Source organism: Neoarius graeffei, chromosome 6, assembly GCF_027579695.1.
Source record: "Neoarius graeffei isolate fNeoGra1 chromosome 6, fNeoGra1.pri, whole genome shotgun sequence".
NCBI classification, from domain to species: Eukaryota; Metazoa; Chordata; class Actinopteri; order Siluriformes; family Ariidae; genus Neoarius; species Neoarius graeffei.
This window is the reverse complement of record NC_083574.1, coordinates 28290758-28317806: the sequence shown is the minus strand read 5'-3', so window position 1 is coordinate 28317806 and position 27049 is coordinate 28290758. Positions and strand designations below refer to the sequence as shown.

General features: G+C 47.9%; 1 protein-coding gene across 1 annotated transcript in view; it reads left to right on the top strand.

Annotated features, from left to right (window-relative positions):
• The window catches only part of nectin1b (nectin cell adhesion molecule 1b), a 648475-nt gene that overhangs the window by 528741 nt on the left and 92685 nt on the right, over positions 1-27049 (top strand). Inside the window, exon 7 of the mRNA XM_060923542.1 lies at positions 11070-11160. Coding sequence (XP_060779525.1) covers positions 11070-11160 — 91 coding nt within the window. The remainder of the gene's footprint in view (positions 1-11069; positions 11161-27049) is intronic.

Here is a 27049-nt window from a genome sequence, read left to right as displayed (position 1 = left end):
TTACATGGAGGAAGCCCACCAACACTGCAGCTGGGTTATCTGCCAATGCAAGCAGGTTCCAGAATGCCTGGTGATCCTCTTGTTGGGCCTGCAGCAGCACTTCAAAGCACTGCTCCTGTTTATTATGCAGCACCACCACCACCTAGTGCTGGCTCTGTTGGGTGGTGGAGAGGGCATGAATGAGGTCTTTAAATGTGGAGGACTCCATGTTGGTGGTCCACTTCAGAGTCCTGGGTTCCAGCACTGGGGCAGAACACTGAAGCACTGTGACAGGTGGGTTTCCTTCCAGTCTGTGCAGCAAGGATTCTGTGCTCACTTTGTGGATCCATGCCATAGTTTTGCATGGTGAAATTGCAGTGGCTGTGCAGGCTGGGTGGGACATACCTCTGTGTGCCTTTTGGTGGGACTGTAAGCAGCTAAGCTACTGGAGTTACTAACCCTATTTCCAGAAAAGTTGGAATTTTTCAAAAATGCAATAAAAACAAAAATCTGTGATTTTGTTAAATCTACCACAGGTATTTATATTTGTCAGTGAAACCTTTATTTCACTGACAAATATATATACCTGTGGTAGAAGTTAGCAAACCAAAGGAAGTATTGCAGTTGCTTGCAAGAAGTGGGAGTGGGCCATTCAGTCATGGCTCTGATCCTGTCAGGATCAGCTCTAATTATTTCATCTTCTATGATATAGTTGAGGAAAATGACAAGGGACATGAAACTTGCACTTCTAGGCCTTTACAAACAGCTTGTTTTCCAGCACGCATTGAAGGATCTGGCAGACAAGGTACACATGTTCCTGGGGGTCACTGGAAAAGATGAGGACATCACCCAGTTTGATGTAGGTGCAGTGATTAATGAAGTCCTGAAGAATGTCATTTACCAAGGTCGCTGGTGTAACCCGGGACATATCTCCGTAAAGACAGTTTTATGTTGCCTGGACTTGGAGCTGCTAGCCGTTAGCCTGTGGCCATATTATCTGCTGAGGGAGTTCAGTCACATGATCACCATCTGTGTTTACAGTACATCACTCCGAGGGCAGATGCAGCCACTGCATGTGAGAGGATTCACTCTGTCACAGCAAGGCTGCAGACACAGCACCCTGAGGCATTTATCATCATTTCTGGGGACTTTAATCATGCTACTTTGGACTCTACTTTGGCTGCTTTTTACCAGGCTGTGGATTGTCCAACAAGGAACAACAGGGCAATTGACTTGCTGTATGCTAATGTGAGGGATGCATACAGAGCCACACCCCTCCCCCCACTAGGGAAGTCTGACCACAACCTGGTTCTTCTACAGCCAAAGTACACCCCCCTGGTTCAAAAGCAGCCTGCAACAACTAGCTCCATCAGGAGGTGGTCCCCTGAAATGGAAGATGCCCTCAGGGACTATTATGACATCACGGACTGGGATGTGCTGCTTAGCCCACACTGTGAAGACATAGAGGGGCTGACACACTGTCTGACGGATTACCTTAACTTCTGTGCAGAAGTGGTCTCCCCCACTAAAACTATATGGTGTTACCTTAATAACAAGCCATGGGTAACCCAAGAAGTCAAAGCTGTCCTCAACAGGAAGAAGGCCGGCTTCAGGAGCAGGGATAGGGAGGTGATGAAAGCAGTACAGCAGGAGGTAAAACGCTGTGTGAGGGAAGCTAAGGACAGCTACAGGAGGAAGGTGGAGCAGAAGCTGAAGGAGAACAGCATGAGGGAGGTCTGGGAAGGTGTGAAAACCATCACAGGCCACAATACAAAGACCAGAGTCATTGAGGGGACAGTGGAGAGGGCGAATGAGTTGAATGACTTTTTCAATCGGTTCAACCAGCCCACATCCCCTCCCACCCTCTCCCTCACTGCAGCCATCTCTCCTTCTTCCCTCAACACACCTCCCCCCAGTCATCACAGCAGCCCCCTCCCCCACCTCAACACAGACTCCTCCATGCATTACTGCAGACCAGGTCAGAGGTCAACTGAGGAAGCTTCACCCCAGGAAAACAGCAGGCCCGGACAAGGTGTGTCCCTGACTACTGAAGACCTGTGCTGCTGAATTGGGTGAACCACTCCAACGCATCTTCAACCTTAGCCTGCAGCTGGGGAGAATGCCCACCCTCTGGAAGACATCATGTATCATTCCAGTTCCCAAAAAGAATCGGCCCAGCAAGCTGAATGACTTCCAACCGGTGGCACTCACTTCACATCTGATGAAGACATTGGAGCGGCTCTTCCTCAGCCTCCTCAGATCCCAGGAACAACATGCCCAGGACTGTCTGCAGTTTGCGTACCGGGCAGGTGTCGGTGTGGAAGACGCCATCCTCTACCTGCTACACTGAGCCCACTCACATCTGGATAAGGGAAATGGCACAGTGAGGATCCTCTTCTTGGACTTCTTGAGTGCCTTCAACACCATCCAGCCCCTATTGCTTCAGGACAAACTGAACAGGATGTGAATGGACCTCTGCCTGGTCACCTGGATCTCCAGCTACCTCACTGACAGGCCACAGTACGTCAGGCTGAAGGACATCACATCTGACACTGTGATTAGCAGCACCGGAGCACCCCAGGGCATGGTGCTGGCCCCTCTTCTCTTCACCCTGTACACCACAGACTTCTGCTACAACTCAGAGCTGTCACATTCAGAAGTTTGCTGATGACACAGCCATCGTTGGGTGTATCAGTGACGACAGAGAGGAGGAGTATAGGAGCCTGGTGAGGGACTTTGCTGTGTGGTGCAACAGGAACCATCTGCAGCTCAACACCTCAAAGACCAAGGAGCTGGTCATTGACTTTGGGAGGGCCAGACCAAGGTCACGACCAGTACTGATCGAGGGATTTGAGGTGGAGGCTGTGGATTCCTACAAGTACCTCAGGCTGTGGCTGTACAGCAAGCTTAACTGGACTTGCAACACCAAACGCAACAGGGTTACGCAACAGGCTGAGGAGGAGAGGCAGCCGGCTACCTTTACTTGCCATCACTCTGTCAAATGTCCAATCGCTACGAAACAAGACAGAAGAACTCTGTACACTGATTAAGTCTGACCTGGATTATCAACGAGCCAGCATTTTTGTTTTACGGAGACATGGCTCTCTAAAGATATGGACTTTCAGCTGGAAGGATTTGACATCATCCGCTTTGACAGAGATGTAGTCAAAACACGGAAGTCGATTGGGTGCGGGCTCTGCATGGCAGTCAACAGGGGGTGGGCTACCAATTACACGGTGAGGGAGACGGAGTGCTGCAAACATTATGAAATATTGACTGTGTCCTTCAGACCATTTTATTTACCTAGAGAATTCTCACAGATCAAGGGGTGGCATGGTGGTGTAGTGGTTAGTGCTGTCGCCTCACAGCAAGAAGGTCTGGGTTCGAGCCCCGTGGCCGGCGAGGGCCTTTCTGTGCAGAGTTTGCATGTTCTCCCCGTGTCTGCGTGGGTTTCCTTCAGGTGCTCCGGTTTCCCCCACAGTCCAAAGACATGCAGGTTAGGTTAACTGGTGACTCTAAATTGACCATAGGTGTGAGTGTGAATGGTTGTCTGTGTCAGCCTTGTGATGACCTGGCGACTTGTCCAGGGTGTACCCCGCCTTTCGTCCATAGTCAGCTGGGATAGGCTCCAGCTCGCCTGCAACCCTGTAGAACAGGATAAAGCGGCTACAGATGAGATGAGATGAGATGAGATTCTCACAGATCACTGTTATTTTTGTGTATATCCCAGGTCCGGATTTTAACTTAGCAGCTGAGTGCATAGCTGAAACTTAGAGCTGTCATTAAGACTGGAGAGCAGCCAATATTCATACTGGGTGATTTTAACAGGTGTGATATCTCCATATATCTTCCCAGTCTGGAGCAATATGTCACAACTCCAACAAGGAAACATAACATGCTTGACTTGTGCTTTGGGAATATACCTGAAGCATACATTTCAAAACCACGCCCACCTCTGGGTCTGTCTGACCATAATGTCATCCTGCTGCTACCAAAATGCAGGTCACAATTAAAGACAGGGGAAATTATAACAAAAACCATCAGTACCTGGAATGAGGATGCATCAGAGACATTAAAGGGCTGTTTTGAGCTGACAGATTGGGATGTATTCTTTGATGACTATGGGGATGATTTTAACATGCTTTCCAATGTACTTACTGCATACATTTTATTCTGTGAATAAACTGTCACTCCCACTAAACTTGCAACTATTTATCCAAATAACAAAAAGTGGATTACCAAGGACATGAAAGCCTGTTTAGTCAAGAAGAAAAAGGCTTTTCAACAGGGTGACACAGTCAGAGTGAGGGAGCTGCAGAAGGAATTCAGGAGGAAAGCCAGTCTGGCTAAAATTAATTATAAAGACAGCGTGGAGAAGAAATTAACATCAGGAAATGCGAAAAAGGCATGGCAGGGATTAAATATCATGATGAGCAGAGCATCCAAACCTGCAGTGGTTGCCTGTTCAGATCCCTCCTCCCTCGCCGAACAGCTAAACTGCTTCTTCACCTGTTTCAACAACAATGGTACACCAGTAACTTGGACTCCTGGACTCTTGGACTTGGCTCACGGTCAAAGGATCTGAAGGACTACAGGCCAGTGGCCCTGACATTGATCCTGTGCAAGTGTATAGAAAGAGCGGTGTGTACATTATTGTTAGGTGAGCTGTCAGACAAACTGGATCCACTCCAGTTTGCTTACAAAGCAAAATGAGGCACTGAGGATGCAAGCCTCATGCTTCTCGACACAGTCACCAAACAACTGAACTCTACACACCCATACACACGGATTTTATTTATGGACTTCTCATCTGCTTTAAACACTGTTAACACCAATACTCTGCTGCACTGCCTCTCTGATCTCCTGGTCGACCCTGCACTTGTTTTATGGATAAAGGACTTTTTAAAAGACAGACCACAGCATGTGTTTTTAAATCCAGCACCATGGTTTTAAAGACAGGGCTGCCCCAGGGCTGTGTTCTGTCTCCCATTCTCTTCTCTGTCGATACCAACAGCATCTCCTGTAGCAGAGAAGGAATGACTCTTAAAGTACGCGGATGACATGGCCTTGGTAGCCCATCTGACTGACTTCCAAGCAATGCAACATTATCAGCAGGAAGTTTATGCCCTGGTCCAAACCTTTGCTGAAAGCTCATTAGAGCTGAATATCTCAAAGACGAATGAACTGTGCTGTGGGTCCAGGGGGAAAAACCCGGAGAACTCGTTCCAACCGCTCAGCATCCACGGTCAGCTGGTGGAGCAGGTACAGACTTTTAAGTATCTTGGGACAGAGATCGACACCTGCCTATCGACACAACATACTGACTCTGTCTACAAAAAGGCACAACAGTGTCTCTACCTGCTCAGGAAATTGAGGACTTTTAATGTCAGCAAAGACATTTTAACACTTGTTTATAGATCACTCATTGAATCCACTCTCATCTACAATATTTCAACCTGGTTCAATTTCCTCACTACTACCACCAAAACAAAACTCTCCCGCATAATAAATCAGGCCAGTAAAATAACCAGAACAGCCCAACTACCTCTGACTGAACTGTACAGGCACTCAGTGATGAGGAAAGCCACCCTCATCACTGAAGACCCCTCCCACCCCCTGCACCACTCCTTCATGTTGCTGCCATCTGGCAGATGATACAGAACCCCACTGGCCTGGGAAAAACATCTATAAGAAATCATTCATCCCCTTTGCAATAACTGTTCAAAACAGCACAAAATAGGTTGCACTATTTGTTGTTGTGTGTGAATGTGTTTGTGTGTTTTTAATTTCTGTTGAAGCCGTGTCTAAGACAAATTTCTGTTTTTTTACTGAAGAACAGACAAAGTTTCTAATCTAATCTAAAACATACAGGAAGGGACAGAGCAGGCTATACTTCCTTAGGAGGCGCGGTCCTTTAACATCTGCAGGAAACTCGTGTGGATGTTCTATCAGTCTGTGGTTGCCAGTGTCCTGTTTTACACCGTGGTGTGCTGGGGGGAAGCACATCCAAGAATGACACATCCAGGCTGGACAAACTGATCAGGTGGGCCGGCTCTGTGGTCAGCGTGAAGCTGGACTCTCTGGTGATGGTGGCAGAGAAGAGGTCTATGGACAAACTATTGAACATCATGGACGATGCCAGTCACCCTCTGCACACCGTCATCAGCAACCAGAGGAGCCTGTTCAGTGACAGAATGCTCCTTCCCAAGTGCAGGAAAAACAGACTCAAAAACTCCTTTGTCCCTCACGCCATCAGACTGTACAACTCCTCTCTGGGGGGGAGGAGGGGTAACAGGAGGACAGAGGACAGGAAGGAGCAGTAGCCTAGCCTAACAATAAGCAATACCGGACAATGTGCAATATAAAGTGCAATATCTCTCCTACCGCCGCCCCCCTTCTCCCCCCCTTTTTTCCCCCTCCTTCCTCCCTTCCTCTCTTCCCCATATCTTATTCTTTTTATATTTGTATACAACCCCGATTCCAAAAAAGTTGGGACAAAGTACAAATTGTAAATAAAAACGGAATGCAATGATGTGGAAGTTTCAAAATTCCATATTTTATTCAGAATAGAACATAGATGACATATCAAATGTTTAAACTGAGAAAATGTATCATTTAAAGAGAAAAATTACGTGATTTTAAATTTCATGACAACAACAAATCTCAAAAAAGTTGGGACAAGGCCATGTTTACCACTGTGAGACATCCCCTTTTCTCTTTACAACAGTCTGTAAACGTCTGGGGACTGAGGAGACAAGTTGCTCAAGTTTAGGGATAGGAATGTTAACCCATTCTTGTCTAATGTAGGATTCTAGTTGCTCAACTGTCTTAGGTCTTTTTTATTGTATCTTCCATTTTATGATGCGCCAAATGTTTTCTATGGGTGAAAGATCTGGACTGCAGGCTGGCCAGTTCAGTACCTGGACCCTTCTTCTACGCAGCCATGATGCTGTAATTGATGCAGTATGTGGTTCGGCATTGTCATGTTGGAAAATGCAAGGTCTTCCCTGAAAGAGACGTCGTCTGGATGGGAGCATATGTTGCTCTAGAACCTGGATATACCTTTCAGCATTGATGGTGTCTTTCCAGATGTGTAAGCTGCCCATGCCACACGCACTAATGCAACCCCATACCATCAGAGATGCAGACTTCTGAACTGAGCGCTGATAACAACTTGGGTCGTCCTTCTCCTCTTTAGTCCGAATGACACGGCATCCCTGATTTCCATAAAGAACTTCAAATTTTGATTTGTCAAAATTTGACAGAACAGAACAGTTTTCCACTTTGCCACAGTCCATTTTAAATGAGCCTTGGCCCAGAGAAGACGTCTGCGTGTCTGGATCATGTTTAGATATGGCTTCTTCTTTGAACTATAGAGTTTTAGCTGGCAACGGCAGATGGCACGATGAATTGTGTTCACAGATAATGTTCTCTGGAAATATCCCTGAGCCCATTTTGTGATTTCCAATACAGAAGCATGCCTGTATGTGATGCAGTGCCATCTAAGGGCCTGAAGATCACAGGCGCCCAGTATGGTTTTCCGGCCTTGACCCTTACACACAGAGATTCTTCCAGATTCTCTGAATCTTTTGATGATATTATGCACTGTAGATGATGATATGTTCAAATTCTTTGCAATTTTACACTGTCGAACTCCTTTCTGATATCGCTCCACTATTTGTCGGTGCAGAATTAGCGGGATTAGTGATCCTCTTCCCATCTTTACTTCTGAGAGCCGCTGCCACTCCAAGATGCTCTTTTTATACCCAGTCATGTTAATGACCTATTGCCAATTGACCTAATGAGTTGCAATTTGGTCCTCCAGCTGTTCCTTTTTTGTACTTTTCCAGCCTCTTATTGTCCCTGTCCTAACTTTTTTGAGATGTGTTGCTGTCATGAAATTTCAAATGAGCCAATATTTGGCATGAAATTTCAAAATGTCTCACTTTCGACATTTGATATGTTGTCTATGTTCTATTGTGAATACAATATCAGTTTTTGAGATTTGTAAATTATTGCATTCTATTTTTATTTACAATTTGTACTTTGTCTCAACTGTTTTGGAATCGGGGTTGTATGTAAATACTTAATTTATTTTAATTTATCTAGAAGTTTTCTCTATTTCTTTTCTCTGTTTATCTGCAATGATGCTTCTGGAATCTTAATTTCCCTGAGGGAACCCGCCCAAAGGGATCAATAAAGTTTTATCTAATCTAATCTAATCTAGTCTAATCTAAAGGACATGACAAAATATTCAAAATGCACGAGGGGTGTGTTGAAGGTGGTCTTCCACTTCACCCACTTCTGAATCCTGATTAAATGATAGGCATTTCACAGGTCCAATTTGCTGAAGATGACTTGAAGGCAGAGTTTTGCAGACGCACGTGGTATTTGTGTTTTCATGGTTATGTTGTTGAGGTCTCTGGACTTGATGCATGGATAAAGTGAACCATCTTTTTGCCCACAAAGTAGCCAGGTCCTATGGGAGATGAAGAAGGGTGGATGATGCCTGCCATTCAGGAGTCTTTTGATGTATGCCTTAATGGTCTCCCTCTCAGGTTGGGACAAGTTGTAGAGGCATCTGGAAGGAAGAAGAGCCCCTGGGAGGAGGTCTATAGTGCACTTATGTGGTGGAATGGAGGGAGGGAGAGAGCCTGAGCCTTACTAAAGACTTCCCCTCAGTCATGGTATTCAGCAAGGACAGAGGAAAGATCAGGGTCCTGAATAGCTGGTAATGGGAGACAAAGCCAGTGAGCTAGCAGATGTGAGACAGTGGCGATGGCGACATGGGCTCCAGCTGAGGACTTTACTAGAGGGCCAATCAAATATGGGGTTGTGAAGGGTAAGCCAAGGATAAGGGGGGGGGACTGTGGAGAGGAGATTAAACTGGATGGTCTCATGGTAGTTATTTGAGATGAGGAGGTGAATGAGGGTGACGAGGGCCAGTATTTGACCATTGAGGGTGTTCACCTACATGGGTGACAGGAGAGGTTGCCAAGAAATGTTGATCTGCCAAGCCAATTCCTCATCTAGGAAGTTTCCTTCAGCACCAGAATCTAGGAGAGCTTGTAGGGGTAGTGAGGTTTGGTTGAAGCTGATTGTGACTGGGCATTGTAGGCAAGGCTGGGGAACAAGGGGTTTGATTTTTGGCTCTCACCAGGGTCCCCAGAGCTATTAGTGAGCCTGCCCTTTTAGCCAAACAGGACAGATGGACATGGAATGCTCAACTTTGCTGAACTACAGGCAGAACCCAGCCTTGAGTCTCCGGGAACATTCTGAGCGTGAGAGGCAGGCATGACAAAGCTGTATAGGTTCCACATCATGAGAGGTGGCTACTGAGACATAGAAGAGAGTCAGCTGGGGTTGAGGGAGATCAGAGGCACAGGATAGGTCAACTGCAACTGAGGTGAGTGGCCATATGGCACTCCCAGAGGCAATTGTCAAGTTGGGTGGCCAGGGAAATTAGGGAGTCCAGTCATTCAGGTTCAACCCTAGCCACCAATTCATCCTTGATCTGGTCACAAAGCCTGTTATGGAAGACCCCTTAGAATGCTTCACCATTCCACCCTTAATCTGCCACCAGTGTCTGGAACTCCACAGCATATTCAGCAACACTCTGAAAGCCTTGGTGGAGCGAAAACAGATGCTTGGCAGCTTCCTTGCCTTGACCAGGGTGGCCAAAGAAACAAAGTAAAAAGTAACAAAGTCCTGGATGGAGGAACATACATCAGGCCGATTCTCCCACTGAATAGCTGTGGCTCAAGCTAAGGCTTGACCCCTCAGAAGCCCTATTATGCATATGATCTTGAACTTATCTGTGTCGAAGGACTGAGGCTGCTGCTCAAAGATTAGGCAGCACTGGAAAAGGAAGCCCTGGCACTTTCCCAGCTCTCTGGAGTAGGTGGCCGGTGTATGTACTGGAGGGTCCCTGGGGTTTAAATGCAGACAGGAGATGAGGTTCAGGTGTGTCATAATCAGGAAGTGTGCCCAGCCCATTTGCCACTGCAAAAGACCCACCCATACACACATCCAGAAAGAGAGAGAGAGAGCAAAGAAGAAGGGCATGTCTGGCCAGGAACATGACACATCTGTTTTTAATGCAGTACTGCCTGTGGGTCCAAATATCACATGCAACCAATTTTGGTTTTCGGCCTTGTCCCTTGTGTACAGAGATATTATGTACCATAGAAGATTTGATCCTCAAATTCATTGCAATTTTGCATCGAGAAACATTTTATTAAATAGTTGCACTATTTGCTCATGCAGTCTTTCACAGAGTGGTGAACCCCACCCTATCTTTAATTCTGAAAAACTCAGCCTCACTGGGATGTTCTTTTTATACCCAATCATGTTACTGACCTGTTTCCAAATAACCCAATTAGGTGTGAGATGTTCCTTTTTTTTAAAAATAGGAACATTTACACAACTTTTTCAGTCTGTTGTTGCTCCTGTCACAACTTTTTTTAAACATGTTGCTGGCATTAAATAAAAAAAAGCTTTAAAAAAACAATAAAAAATTTCTCAGTTTCACCATTTCATATGTTGTTTTTATATTATTTTCAATGAAATGTAGGGTTTCCTTGATTTGCAAATCATCGCATCATTATTTACATTTTACACAGCATACCAACATTTTTGGAAATGGGGTTGTATTATGCCCTGAAATTGTTACTCCTAATGACAATTCTTGGCCTAACGAGTCATAATGAGTTAATTCAGGCCTAATGAGTTCATTAAGTTCTGAGACTTCACAACTTAAAAATAGGTACACAGATTGTGGCATGCCCATCTATTTCAACCATGTCCTCTGATGCATGAAGGACACTGATTTGCTTGACTATCATTTAGGATGTGCATGAACAGAAACTATAAGCTCTAGGCTATTATTATGATCACTATTTCCATAGCCAGAGAAGATGTTAAAATGTTTTGAAATGGCTCAAAATCTGTCACTACCACCGAGAAAGAGAAGCATGTAAATGGAGATGCAAGTATGATTCATCTGTCTGTTTGTTTACAGGTTGGGGCCAAGACTAATATGAAAGATTAGTGGGTATCACTTTGGTTACTCCTCTCTCTTCTTTGAATAGGACAGAGATGCCACCTACACACAAACCCATCCCTCCACCACCAAAGAAGAACATTGACATGAAAGGAGGCCTGATATCCAATGACATACAGGTAGGATGGCTTCCCCTCTTCCACTCACAATGCAGAGCAGATCATCATTTTCTCTCTCTCTCTCTCTCTCTCTCTCTCTCTCTCTCTCACACACACACACACACACACACACACACACACACACACACACAAACCTATAGGTTTATTAATTTCACAATTACAGACCATGCCACCAAATAATCAGGGTTGGTGATATTTATTGTGATGACATTTTTTTTAATTACACCACAAAGATAAATTAGGATAATTCTCAGACAGTCAGAATGCAGGCACTCATGGATGTACTGTAAGTGCAGGGGAGAGCGGGGATGCAAATAGGAAGTGTAGTCAAATCCGTAAGCAGACTCATAGTCAGAAAGCATGCAAGGGTCAGTTGATTGGCAAACAGAATAGTAGAAAGCAGACTAAAGAGTTAAACAGGTAAATGTAGCAAAGGTTCAGGAAACTAGAGGCAGGCAGACAAGAAAGGCTCGGTATGACTGGGTAAACACAGAATGATACTTCGCACTGAGGGTGAGGCTTAAGTAGCACTGCTGATTGACAGTTAACAACAGTCAGCTGAACTTAATAAGAGGGAGACAGGGGACACTGTGAACTTTGGTCATTGTATTCATGGGAAGCCATGTTTGTAGTTCAGTTAGAGTTTCAACTCATAACACCATTACTGTCACAGACTGAGAATAGAGAATGGAAGATTCTCTACTCCTAGATTCCTAGAAGTGGTTTAGCTCATTGTCATCTTGTACTTGACCTGATGGTTAGCCTTCTAAATAAAATGCAGCATCCCATGGAACGTGGATCCCCCCCGAGGAGCTCCCTTTGGGAGCTATACTCTTCTTGGGACGTCCTCTCCCTCTTGGTGCAGGTTTGTCAGGGTGCTGGGTGTGGAATTCCTGTGTCAACCGGGGGTCTAGAATGTCCTTAGCCTCTACCCAGCTACATTCCTCTGGTCCATAGCCTTCCCACTCTACCAGGTATTCCAACTGTCCTCTTCTCTTTCTGGAATCAAGGATTCTGTTTACCTGGTAGAGGGGTTCTCCCTTAAGACTCAGAGGCTGGTGTTCCTGGACAAGATCATTCTCAGCAAGTAGACCTTGAATAGATAGATAGATAGATAGATAGATAGATAGATAGATAGATAGATAGATAGATAGATAGAGTGGTGCTTGAAAGTTTGTGAACCCTTTAGAATTGTCGATATTTCTGCATAAATATGACCTAAAACATTATCAGATTTTCACGTAAGTCCTAAAAGTAGACAAAGAGAACCCAGTTAAACAAATGAGACAAAAATATTATACTTGGTCATTTATTTATTGAGGAAAATGATCCAATATTAAAGATCTGTGAGTGGCAAAAGTATGTGAACCTTTGCTTTCAGTATCTTGTGTGTTAGAATTTGCAGATTTTATCTCAGATCTGGTTATTTCCTTAGACAAAGCTTTAGTTGTCGGAGATTTTAATATTCACTTTGATAACCCAGAAGACCCTTTAAAAACAGCGTTTGTGTCCATCTTAGATTCAGTAGGGATTAATCAGAATGTCATAGCACTGACCCATAATGGTGGTCACACCCTTGATCTAATACCAACATTCAGATTAAACGTAGACAATATAGTCATACTTCCACAGTCTGAAGTTATCTCAGATCATATCTCATCTCATTCAAACTAGGTCTGAGTAATAATATATGCACCTCACCACACTACTGTATTAAACGTACATTCACATCAACTACTGCACAGAGCTTTATAAATGATCTCCCAGAGTTATCAACACTGTCAGCCCCTGCAGAACTTGATCAGGCAACTGAATGCTTAGAGTCAACATTCCGCCATACCTTAGATAATGTAGCTCCTCTAAAAAGGAAAATGGTCAGAGACAAAAAAATTAGCACCCTGGTATAATGATGACACTCACACATTAAAACAGACCACTCGAAAATTGGAACATAAATGGCGTCAAACAAAATTGGGAGTGTTCAAATTAGCGTGGAAGGAGAGCTTCCTGAAGTATAGAAAAGCTCTTAGTGCTGCGAGATCAACATATCTCTCCTCCCTAATAGAAGATAACAAAAATAATCCTAGATTCCTATTTAATACTGGAGCAAAATTAACCAGGAATAAGTTCACTATAGACACATGCACACCTACAGTATGTAGTAGCAACGACTTCATGAATTTTTTTAATGACAAAATTGAGAATATCCGACAAAAAATTCAAACTACTAATTTAAGGTCAGACAATGAAAGTGACCTTGTAGTTAACTATCTAACTGTATCAGATCATCAGTTAGAATGTTTTACTCCCCTTAAAGAAACTGAATTACTTTCATTAATCTCTGCATCAAAAGCCTCAACTTGCGTACTAGATCCCTTACCTACACGTCTATTCAAACAGATAATACCTGAAGTAATTGAACCGCTTCTAAAAGTAATAAATTCTTCTCTTACGATTGGCTATATACCCAAATCCTTTAAACTAGCAGTTATCAAACCCCTGATTAAAAAAACCTGACCTTGATCCCTGTCAGCTGTCCAATTATCGGCCAATATCAAACCTCCCCTTTATCTCCAAGATCCTTGAAAAAGCTGTGGCACAGCAGTTATGCTCATATTTACATAGGAATAACATCCATGAAATGTATCAGTCAGGATTTAGACTTCATCATAGCACAGAGACAGCACTGGTTAAAGTAGTAAACGACCTACTGTTGGCATCTGATCAGGGCTGTATCTCACTACTTGTGTTGCTTGACCTTAGTGCAGCATTTGATACCATTGATCATTCCATTCTTCTGGATAGACTAGAAAATGTTGTGGGAGTTAAGGGAACAGCCCTCTCCTGGCTCAGGTCTTATTTAACTGATCATTATCAGTATGTTGATGTTAATGGTGATATTTCTAGATGTACTGAGGTAAAGTTTGGTGTTCCACAAGGTTCTGTCTTGGGTCCACTGCTTTTTTCTCTATATATGTTACCTCTGGGTGATATTATTCATAAACATTGTATTAGTTTCCACTGTTATGCTGATGACACACAGTTGTATGTCTCTGCAAAACCTGATGAGAGACACCAGCTTAATAGAATTGAGGAATGTATTAAGGACAGACACTGGATGCTTATTAATTTCCTTCCACTTAACTCTGACAAGACTGAAGTACTTGTACTAGGACCACATATAGCTAGAAGTTAGTTTTCTGATTACACAGTGACTCTGGATGGCTTTTCTGTTTCTTCATGTGCAGCAGTAAAAGACCTCGGAGTGATTATTGACCCCAGTCTTTCATTTGAAACTCACATTGATAACATCTGTTAGGGTTTTGCTGGGATTCAAACCTGGTTCGCTGGTGTGATAATCCAGCAAACCCCACTAGGCCACCAGGGGGATGACTCAAATACAGAGACGTGAGGCGGAAGTAGAAAAGTATCAAAAAGTTTATTTACAATATATACAGTCCAAAAAGAAATAATCCAAAAGGCTCAGAAGATGAAGGGAAAAATAAAAAATATCCAAAAGTTCAAAGTCAAAACAAAAGCCAAAAAACAGAAAAGAAAAGGCAAAAATACCAACGCTCAGAAGATCCAAAAAACCAGTAAATACTAAGTCCAAAAAGTCCAAAAAGCAAAGCAAAGTGCAAAACCAAAAGGACAAAGGCAAGGAACACGGTACAGAGGTAACTAGAGCTAAACATAACAGCACAAATACTCCGTGACAAGAGGACTGAACTCAGGGGTATAAATACACAAACTAATTAAGGACAGGGCGGGGCAGGAAACAGGCAATAAGACAAACATAAAACACAGAACACAGTGGCAACCTCTAGAGGCCAAAACAAACATGGCCAAACAAAGGAAATAACAGCAGCCTCTAGAGGCCAAAACAGTCCCAGTCCTAACAGGAACCCCCCCCCCCCCCCCCAGGAGCGGCTCCTGACGTTCCCAGGGCAATCAGAATGGGCCGAATGGAAGTCCCGACAAAGTTCTTTATCAAGTATGTCCCGAGCTGGGACCCAGCAGCGCTTCTCAGGGCCATAGCCCTCCCAGTCCACAAGATATTGGAGACCCCCACGAACCCGGCGGGAGTCCAGCAGGCAATGCATGGTGAAAATGGTCTGACCCTGGAAGATGCAGGGGGTTCCTAGGGGCAGGGGCATACGTGGACATCAGTACAGGCCGCAACAGGGAAACATGGAATGTGGGGTTGATCCTTAGTGTACGTGGTAACTGGAGCTGGTAGGAGACAGGGTTAACTCTGTGTACAACCTTGAAGGGGCCAATGTAGCGAGGAGCAAGCTTGCGGTTCTCCACCCGCAGCAGAAGGTCCTTGGTGGACAGCCAAACCCGCTGCCCAGGGCAGAAAGTGTGGGCAGGCCTCCTATGGCGGTTGGCCTGAGTCTGGTTGGTACTGGAGGTCTGGATGAGTGTCCTCCTGACCTTGCTCCAGGTCTTGCGACACCGTCTCACGTATTGGTTGACCGAGGGCACCCCAGCGTCCTCCTCCTGGTCCGGGAACAGAGGTGGCTGGAACCTGAATTGGCACTGGAACGGTGACAGCTTGGTGGCCGATGACTGCAGGGTGTTGTGGGCATACTCTGCCCATGGCAGCCAGGTGCTCCACGATGTCGGGTTATCCATAGCCAGGCCTTGCAGGGTGGTTTCCAGGTCTTGGTTGAGCCTCTCCGTCTGGCCATTGGACTGAGGGTGGAACCCAGAGGAGAGGCTGGCAGTGACCCCGATGAGCTTGCAGAAGCCGTGCCACACTCGGGAGGAGAACTGGGGCCCCCGGTCAGAGACGATGTCCTGTGGAAGACCAAAGACTCGGAAGACATGATTAAATAACAATTTAGCAGTGTCAAGGGCAGAAGGGAGTTTGCACAGTGGTATAAAGCAGCAGGCCTTGGAGAATCTGTCCACTATGACCAAAATGACAGTGTTACCTTGAGACTCAGGGAGACCCATGATGAAGTCGACCACCACGTGGGACCAGGGACACCGGGGAATAGGCAGAGGATGCAGGAGGCCCTGGGGATGCTGTCGTGGGTTCTTGGTTCTGGTGCAGACCTCACAGGACAGGATGAATGACCTCACTTCCTTCTCCATGTTAGGCCACCAGAAGTGTCTTTTCAGGAAGTCCAGGGTCCTCCGAGCTCCCGGGTGGGTGGTGAGAGGGGAAGAGTGACCCCACTGGAGAACCTTGGCCCGGGCTTGACGAGGGACATACAGGAGGCCCGGTGGCCCCATCCCAGGATCATGGTCCCGGCGTTGAGCTTGTCGAACGGTCTCCTCAATACCCCAGCGGACAGGAGCCACAATCCGGGATAGAGGGATAATAGGCCCAACTTCACTCTCCCTGTTGTTGGGCAAGAACAGCCTGGAGAGTGCGTCCGGTTTGGTGTTCTTAGAGCCTGGGCGGTATGATAGGGTGAAGTTGAAACGGCTGAAAAACAAAGCCCACCTAGCCTGTCGTGGGTTCAGCCTCTTGGCTTGCTGGAGGTACTCCAGGTTCTTATGGTCCGTCCACACCAGGAATGGATGTTGCGCTCCCTCCAGCCAGTGCCTCCACTCCTCAAGGGCTCGTTTGACCGCTAGCAGTTCCCGATCCCCCACATCATAGCAGGACTCCGCAGGGCTCAGGCGGTGGGAGAAGTAAGCGCAGGGGTGCAGCTTCCCTTCCGAGCGTTGAGAGAGCACTGTGCCGACACCACTGTCCGAGGCATCCACCTCCACGATGAATGGTTGGGAGGTGTCCGGGAGAACCAGAATGGGTGCCGTGCAAAAGCGATGTTTGAAGTCATTAAACGCCTTTTCCGCCTGAGGGGACCAGACATAGGATCCACCAGTCCTTTTGGTGAGGTCCGACATAGGTGCTGCTACGGAACTGAAGTTCCTGATGAACTTGCGGTAGAAGTTAGCGAATCCTAAGAACCGCTGAACCTCCTTAACGGACTTGGGAGTAGGCCAGTCCCGGACGGCCAGGGTCTTGGCTGGGTCCATTTGGAGTTGCCCCGTTCGTATGACAAATCCCAGGAAGGAGACCTTGGGGACATGAAACTCGCATTTCTGGGCTTTAGCAAACAGATTATTCTGTAAAAGTCTCTGGAGGACTTGGCAGACATGGTGGCGGTGCTCCTGTAAGGTCTTGGAGAATATCAGGATGTCATCGAGGTAGATGAAAACGTATAGATTAATCATATCCCTCAAGACGTCGCTGATAAGGGCCTGAAAAACAGCTGGTGCATTGGTGAGTCCGAAGGGCATCACCTGGTACTCGTAGTGCCCTGACGGGGTGTTAAAGGCGGTCTTCCACTCGTCTCCCTGTCGGATACGGACGAGGTGGTATGCATTCCGTAAGTCCAACTTGGTGAAGATGGTGGTGCCTTGGAGCAGGTCGAATGCTGTGGACATCAGTGGAAGGGGATAGCAGTTGCGCACGGTGATCTTGTTCAGGCCCCTATAATCAATACATGGCCGGAGCCCCCCATCCTTCTTGCCGACAAAGAAGAAGCCGGCACCAGCGGGTGAGGTGGAGGGTCGAATGAACCCAGAGGCCAAGGCTTCCTTGATGTACTCCTCCATGGCCTTGCATTCTGGCTGAGAGAGGGAGAACAGTCGGCCCCGAGGAGGAGTAGTCCCAGGGAGCAAGTCGATGGCACAGTCGTAGGTGTGGTGCGGAGGAAGAACGGCGGCCCTGCTCTTGCTAAAGACCTCTTTGAGATCCCAGTACTCTGTGGGAACTTGAGATAACTTGGTGCGATCAGGAGGCTCGGCAGGAGACACAGGAGAGCTAGAGAGCAGACAAGAGGCATGGCATGCAGGGCCCCATTCCACAACCTGGCTTGTTACCCAGTCTATGCGAGGGTTGTGGCGAGGAAGCCAAGGAAGGCCTAGAATGACTGGGAACTCTGGTGAATGAATAAGGTGCAGGGATATTTCTTCTTTGTGAGGTTGAGATTGAAGAAAGACTGGAGAAGTTACTTGGGTGACTCTTCCATCACCTAAAGCTTGGCCATCCAGGGCAGACACAGACAGCGGGACTTCAAGAGGTGCAGTCGGGACATTGATAGTTCGGGCGAAGTGGACATACATAAAGTTACCAGCCGCCCTGGAGTCTAGCAAGGCCTGGCAAGAGTGGACGGACTCACCCCAGGAGATGGAGACCAGGATGTAGATTCCTTGGCCAGGAAGTTCAGGAGAGAGGGTAGGCCCCGTCACAACCCTCCCTCAGCTGGACGGGGCGGTCCTTTTCCTGAGAGCTCGGCACATGATGCTCGGAAGTGGCCAGGCTTGCCACAGTAGATGCAGCACTTGTCCCTCCTTCTGCGCTCCCTCTCGGCTGCAGAGAGACGAGTACGGCCAACTTGCATGGACTCTGGACAGTCACTGGAGGAGGTAGACGGGCTCCAGGTAGAGGCAGGGAGGCCGGGGAGGCTCAGGACTTGGCGGCGTTCTCTCATCCTGTTGTCAAGATGAGTAGAATGTGAGATCAGAGTTTCGAGGTCACTTGGGCATCCGATAGAAGCCAGACCGTCTTTGATGGGGTCAAAAGACTGACACCAGGGCAGTCTCGTTCCATCCACTTACTGCTGCAAGCGTCCGGAACAAGATGGTGTAGTCTGCGACACTTCCCCCTTGCCGGATGGACATGAGCTTTCTGGCTGCGTCTTTACTGATGTCTGCTTGATCGAAGACACGAAGCATCTCCTCAGTAAACAGCTGGAAATCAGAGCACTCGGGTCCCTGTCTCTGCCAGATAGCAGTGGCCCAGGCCCGCACCTTACCAGCTAACAAGGTTATCACAAAGGCAATCTTGCGGCGACCCATAGTGTAGGTGGTAGGCTGAAGCTCAAAGGTGAGTTGGCACTGGGTAAGGAACTCTCGACACTCACTGTGCTTGCCGTCATACCTCTGTGGTGCAGGAAGGCTGGGTTCGCGAGGTGAAGGAGGCAGCGTGGCCGGAGGCACTGGAGCGGGAGCGGATGGCGGAGCAGGAGCAGAATCAGGTGGAGGAGATGGGGGTAGAGAAGTCAGCTGTGCCAGCGTTTTTCCAATCTGCTGAAGCAGTACCTCGTGGCGAGTAAGGGTCTCACGTTGGCTTGCAAGAGTACGTCCATGAGTGTCCATGGTATCTCCAAAGCGTGTTAAAGCGGCCATAATTCCCTGAAGGTTAGCCGGGTAGACAGTTGAAGAAGCCTCTGCTGAGTCGGTCATGACGGAGTCTTTCTGTTAGGGTTTTGCTGGGATTCGAACCTGGTTCGCTGGTGTGATAATCCAGCAAACCCCCACTAGGCCACCAGGGGGATGACTCAAATGCATAGGCGTGAGGCAGAAGTAGAAAAGTATCAAAAAGTTTATTTACAATATGTGACCCCTCACTGAATCCAGGGACACATGTTGGCCGAAACGAATCCGAGTTAATCGCAAAAGAAGCATTTTTTTTTCGAAATTTGTGATTTTTGTTTTTTCCATCATGTGCAAGTTGAGATCTTGAAGAATGCAATCAGTATTTCAGATAATAGATTGCTTTGTTGGAAAAACATACATTTTTTGTTGCAAATTGTCTCGTTTTTGTCAGGACTGTAGCCTGCTGGGGAGTGTGGGTAAATTACCATATGGGCCATTCACATGATAATTTAAGTCTTTTTTTTTTCGCGAATCAGCTGTATGATACGGGCTGAGCGCATGGCTACTTAGCTGCATACAGGCATGTAATTTCACTATGGAATGAGGAAGCTAAACAGAGCGCAGAGGAGCTGAAACACCGCGAAGCAAACAGACACACGGTATTTACATCGGAGATAACCATTTCTAGCAAAAAAACCCGCAACCTCGTTTTCCAGGTTGAATGGAATACTTGAATGACCGGATGATCCACAGACTGTTCTAGGATTACATTCCATCGGAGGCATTGGTGTGTGCAAGGCGTCGTTTCTCTTTCTGATGGGGTAAGTTTATTAATCTAAGGCTGTGTGGTTATTTTTGCATGTAATGGAGAGTGTTGTGGTTTGGTTAAGCCTAGGTCACAACCGGACGTACGATTTTTTGGCCGTGTGATTTTTGGCGTTTCCCAAATCGCTGCATTTTTTTTGTGTTCATGGAGAAAGATGCGCGTTGGCCGTAAGTTTGTCTTGCAACCTGAAAAAACCGTAAGCGCCCGTAGAGTTTGTTTGACATGACAAAGAACCTCTGCGGCCGGTCTGCGGCTCGAAAATCAGCACATCACACGTGCGCTCTCGTGCGTTTCATGCGCGCTCTCCATGTGTTTCTTGCGTTTTTTGCATGTAGACTGGCCATAGGAGCACGTACGGCCGGTTGTGACAGAGGCTTTACATGAAACTAGTGTTGTGTTAGTTGTGTCATCATCGTGCTATCTTTCTTTCTTACGGTGTGAGTAATTTTTCAACCACAAAACGTTAAAGTATACTTTAGGACTTATTTTTGTACTTCATAATTGTGTTGGGCATACTTTGCATGGAAGGAAAATTGACGTGGTGATCTTTGTTTACATGAAAGTAGTATCGTGCTAGCTTGTAGGGGATAGGGCTTTCCTTAATATCATGCAAATGAGCACCATTATGTGCCCGCCCTACACCCAGAGTAGCTGAGATGGAAAACTTGGAGGGCGATTTTCTCCCTTTTCTGTTTTAAGAAGTATACACTTTCAAAAGGCCACACATTCTTCAAATATTGTCAGATCTCCACATGGAAGGCATCATTGGAAAGCTTAGAAACTGTATTTTCTGAATCTGTCAATAACTCAAAATGCCCCCGGGCAGACGTGTCCCTGGATTCTGTGATCTGCCACATATATACAGTCCAAAAAGAAATAATCCAAAACGCTCAGAAGATGAAGGGAAAAATAAAAAATATCCAAAAGTTCAAAGTCAAAACAAAAGCCAAAAAACCAGAAAAGAAAAGGCAAAAATACCAACGCTCAGAAGATCCAAAAAAACAGTAAATACTAAGTCCAAAAAGTCCAGAAAGAAAAGCAAAGTGCAAAACCAAAAGGACAAAGGCAAGGAACACGGTACAGAGGTAACTGGAGCTAAACATAACAGCACAAAGACTCCGTGACAAGAGGACTGAACTCAGGGGTATAAATACACAAACTAATTAAGGACAGGGCGGGGCAGGAAACAGGCAATAAGACAAACACAAAACACAGAACACAGTGGTGACCTCTAGAGGCCAAAACAGTCTTGGTCCTAACAACATCACCCGGATAGCTTTCTTTCATCTCAGAAATATTGCAAAGATAAGAAATTTAATGTCATTACATGATGCAGAAAAACTAGTCCATGCTTTCGTTACCTCCAGGTTGGATTATTGTAATGCCTTACTGTCTGGATGTTCCAATAAGTGCATAAACAAGCTCCAGTTAGTTCAAAATGCAGCAGCAAGAGTCCTTACTAGAACTAGAAAATATGACCACATCACCCCTGTCTTATCCACACTGCATTGGCTCCCAATCAAATTTCGTATTGATTATAAAATACTACTATTGACCTTTAAAGCACTAAATGGTCTCGCACCACAGTACCTGAGTGAACTTCTGCTCCTCTATGACCCGCCACGCCTACTTAGATCAAAAGGTGCAGGCTATCTGCTGGTACCTTGTATAGTGAAGGCTACATCAGGGGGCGGAGCCTTTTCTTACAAAGCTCTACAGTTATGGAACAGCCTTCCAAGTAATGTTTGGGAACATATCTGTTTAGTCAAGCCTTTTGTTAATGGTGTTTATGAGGTAAAGGTGTAGATCTAGAGGGTCCTCAGACATAGTGTTTTGGTAAACTGGGATGTATGGATGCTGTCAGTCCCGACTCGCTTGCTCACTCGAGTTTGTTGACGGTGTAGTGGCTGGCTGCTTTATGTCCCGGGGCTCCCTCATGCCTGTGTTACCTTCTGGCTCTCTTCTTTTAGTTATGCTGTCATAGTTAGTTGCCGGAGTCCCTGCTTGTACTCGGTGCAATATGTATACTATTCCTACTTATTCAGGTGACATTGGGCATACCTAACAACCTGCTTTTTCTTCCCCCCCTCCGCAAATCTGTCCCTCTGAGTTACATGGAGTCAACAGGAAATCTTTTGGTGGAGAGGGTGGAGACCTCAACTGGCTATCGTAGCCTGCAGGGAATCGGCTGTCAGACATGTCCCAGACCCGGTGAAATGTAACTGAATTGTCTTGGCCAGCCCTAAGGGTCCCATCTGTATCTCATCATTGCTGAGGAGTGTGCTCCCATCACCCAATCAAGCATCCAGCCAGAGCAGGGTCATGATATTTTTTAACTATATTAACATGCCATTGTTGTGTATTATGCCTGATGTCAAGACTCTCGTCTCTGCGAGCCGACCACACAGATTTAATACTTGTGTCATTTTTAGGGCATACCTAACAATCTCTGTTTTCTCTACCCCCCCCCCCCCCCCCCCCCCCCATCTGTCCCTCTGAGTTACATGTTGGTCCTGGGATTGAGATGCTGGCCTCTTCTGCCCCTTGGACCTGCTTGATCCATCCTGGTGCCCTGTGTCTGCTCGGAGTTTTATCGCATCGCTCCTGTGAAGGACGGCCCCATGAGGACTGTTGAGGGTTATACCTGGAGGATGCTCTGGACTCTTACAGTAATGCTTTTATGGCTGAGGACTACAGTTGACTTGCTAACTTTAGGACTGCAGTTGTCATGAACAGTTTTGCACTCAAGTTTCCATCAATGAAGAGTTATAACATTGTAACGGTTCAGCATTCGTGGGTGGAGCACAGAGGATGGCAGGACAGAGATCAGGTTTGACCGCACATTTTATTGCAACACTTTTCAGGTTAACAATTATGTATGCACTTTTCAGATACACACACACACACTCAGCGTCTGGTTCAGCCAGAGCTCCTCTGCTCCCGCTCTCCCTCCTTAAATAGGGCGCGGTCACTGGGAAGACACAAACACAGGTTAATTGCTCTCAGGTGTAGTGACTCCGCCCTCCTGTCACAGACCGGCGCTTGACCACGCCCCTGCTACCACATACCCCCACCAGCCGACTCAGGCCGGGTGGCCATCCGGCCTGCAGCCGACTCCCCCCCCCCCCCCCCCCCGGTGGGAGAGGAAGTCCGCCACGACCATCTGCGCCCCCAGCCCGTGGACCACCTTGAAATTAAAAGGTTGGAGTGCCAGATACCAACGGGTGATCCACGCATTGGCATCTTTCATGCGGTGGAGCCACTGGAGGGGCGCGTGGTCCGAACAGAGGGTGAAAGGGCGCCCCAGCAGGTAGTACCGGAGGGCGAGGACCGGCCACTTGATGGCCAGACACTCTTTCTCTATGGTGCTGTAGCGCCCCTCACGCACCGACAGCTTCCTGCTTATATACAGGATGGGGCGGTCCTCCCCCTCCACCTCCTGGGACAAAACCGCCCCCAGCTCTCTGTCCGACGCATCGGTCTGCAACATAAAGGGGAGAGAAAAGTCAGGGGAGTGTAGAAGTGGCCCCCCCACACAGTGCAGCCTTTACCTCTGAAAAAGCCCGCTGGCATTGCTCCGTCCACTGGACTGGATCTGGTGCCCCCTTTTTAGTGAGATCAGTCAGCGGGCTGGTGACGTCCAGTAATTAGGTATAAACCTACGATAATAGCCAGCCAGCCCCAGGAACTGTCTCACCCCCTTTTTGGTCTTGGGCCTCGGGCAGGCCGCAATTGCTGCTGTCTTATTAATTTGGGGACGCACCTGCCCGTTGCCCAAGTGGAAGCCCAGATACCGTACTTCCACCCGCCCAATCGCACACTTCTTTGGGTTGGCTGTGAGACCCGCTCGCCTCAGCGACCTAAGGACGGCTCTTAGGTTTTCCAAGTGCCTCGGCCAGTCATTACTATATATGATGATGTCATCAAGATAGGCGGCCGCATAGGTGGCGTGGGGGCGGAGGACCCAATCCATCAGCCGCTGAAATGTAGCGGGCGCCCCAAACAGCCCAAATGGAAGTGTGATGAATTGGTGTAACCCAAACGGTGTGGAAAAGGCCGTTTTTTTCTCGGGATAGTGGAGTCAAGGGGATCTGCCAATATCCCTTCGTCAAATCCAGTGTCGAATAAAAGCGAGCCGTGCCTAGTCGATTGAGCAGCTCGTCAATACGAGGCATTGGGTACGTGTCAAATTTAGACACCGCGTTGACTTTCCTATAGTCCACACAAAACCGGACCGACCCGTCGGCCTTGGGTACCAAGACCACCGGGCTGCTCCAGTCACTGTGGGACTCCTTGACGATGCCCATTTCGAGCATGGTCTGAAGTTCTTCCCGAACCACCTTTTTTTTGTGTTCGGGTAGCCTGTAAGGGCGGCTACGCACTACCACCCCTGGGGGCATCTCGATGTGGTGCTCTATGAGGTTAGTGCGACCGGGCAGGGGTGAGAACACATCCGAAAACTCGGTCTGCAACTGGGCGACCTCCGTGAGTTGGGTCGGGGAGAGGTGGTCTCCACAGGGGACCGGAGAAGTACGTGATGCCAATGTCCCTTTTTGAACCTCCGGCCCCAGCTCCGCCTTCTCCGGAACCACCGACACCAACGCCACGGGGACCTCCTCATTCCAGAGTTTAAGCAGATTGAGGTGGTAAATCTGTAGCGCCCCACCCCTGTCCGTTCGCCTCACCTCATAGTCGACGTCCCCGACTCGCCGTGTGACCTCAAAGGGTCCTTGCCACTTGGCGATCAATTTGGAGCTCGATGTGGGCAACAGTACGAGTACCTTATCTCCCGGTGTGAACCCTCTAAGGTGCGTACCCTTGTTGTACAGGCGGGCTTGCCGTTCCTGGGCCTGCCGCAAATTCTCCTGAGTTAGGCGGGTGAGCGTGTGGAGTTTTGCGCGCAGGTCCATAACATACTGAATTTCATTCTTACTTTGTGAAGGTCCCTCCCAATTTTCCCGCAGCACGTCCAGGATGCCGCGCGGCTTAAGCCCATATAATAATTCGAACGAGGAGAACCCCGTGGAGGCTTGGTGGACCTCTCGCACTGAGAACAGCAAGGGTTCGAGCCACTTATCCCAATTACGTGTGCCCTCACTTACGAATTTCTTAATAATATTTTTGAGGGTGCGGTTGAATCGTTCCACTAAACTGTCCGTTTGTGGGTGATACACGCTGGTGTGGATCGGCTTAATCCCCAATAACCCATACAGTTCGCGCAGTGTTCGTGACATAAACGTAGTGCCTTGATCAGTCAGAATCTCTTTCGGGATTCCAACTCGGGAGATGACGTGGAAGAGTGCCTCTGCAATACTGCGTGCTGAGATATTGCGCAGAGGCACTGCTTCCAGGTATCGCGTTGCATAGTCCACCAGAACTAATATAAAGCGGTACCCTCGTGCTGACCGATCTAATGGCCCGACGAGATCCATCCCAATTCTCTCAAACGGGGTCTCGATTAACGGTAGAGGGCGCAAAGTCGCTTTTGGAATGGCCGCTGGGTTTACTAACTGGCATTCGCGGCATGCCGTACACCACCTACGGACATCGCCGCGAATCCCCGGCCAATAGAATCGGGCCATTATTCGGGCTAGTGTTTTATCCTGCCCCAAGTGTCCAGCCATGGGATTAAAGTGAGCCGCCTGGAATACCAATTCCCGGCGGCTCTTCGGAATTAAAAGCTGCGTGACTCGCTCTTTAGTTTGAGTGTCCTGTGTCACTCGGTATAATCTATCCTTCATAATCGCGAAGTAGGGGAAGGATGGGGTGGCGTTCGGCTGGAGCGTTTGACCATCGATTACTCTCATTTTGTCAAACGAATGCCGCGGAGTCTCGTCTCGTGACTGCTCTAATGGGAAATCCGCGAGGGATTCCCCAATAGAGAGAGGAGGAGCCGGCGGCTCCTCACTCTGACGCGGAGATGGCGTAGATGGCTCTGTGACAGCTGCTCCCACCAAAGCGACACCAGGACCTCCCCCTGTCAAATGGCAGGACCCACTCTCTACTAGGCGTGTCATTAAACCCCAAAATCCCAGCCAATCAGTCCCCAAAATTAGAGAATGGGTAAGGTGGGGATTAACCGCCGCCTTCACTATAAATTTTTCCTCTCTGAAAATAATGTGGACCAACACCAAAGGGTAGCGGTGAACATCCCCGTGCACACACAACACCTTCACCCCTTGTGCTCCCCCCAATGCCTCGTTTTGAACCAGGCTTTGGTGAATTGAGGTCTGATTACAACCAGAATCCACCAACGCCTGATATGTAGCCCCTTGGATACTCACCGGTATGCGATACGCTCTGGCCCAATCGAGGGCGGCCTCTGGCGCGTCAGGGATCCGAACCACCACGCCCACTTCCATTGCCGTGCACTGCTGTTGAAGGTGGCCCGGCTCCCCGCAGCGCCAGCAAATCGGCCCGGGCTTTCCCTCTGCACCGGTGTTCTGGGGCTCACTCACCTGAGGTGGGGGAGAGACAGACACAGAAGGGAGAAACAGGAGGGCACCGCGGGTGCGGCGGGCTGGCTGGGGGGGTGCCGGCCCCCGCCTCCGCGGAGGGGGAATGGGGCGAGGACAGGACACAGGAGGGGGGAGAGAGAGAGAGAGAAGAGGAGAGAAGAGAAGATGCCATCTGCTGTCCTGTCGCCGGGACAGCCGCCAAATGATCCTCCGCCAGCTCAACTGCTTGATCCAGTGACGCCGGGCGGTGGCACCGGACCCACTCCGCAGTTCCTGCTGGCAAGCGAGCGACGAACTGTTCCAGCGCCACCTGGTCGAGGATTCCTTCGGCGTCGTGGTTGCGCGGAAGCGCTGGCGCTGCTGTTCTGGAGTGCGCCCTACGCGCTGGAGGACGGCCCGGCGGAGGTCCGCGTAGGCCAGCCGGCGGTCGGCGGGGAGCTGTAGCACGGCCAGCTGTGCTTCTCCTGTGAGCAGGGGGAGG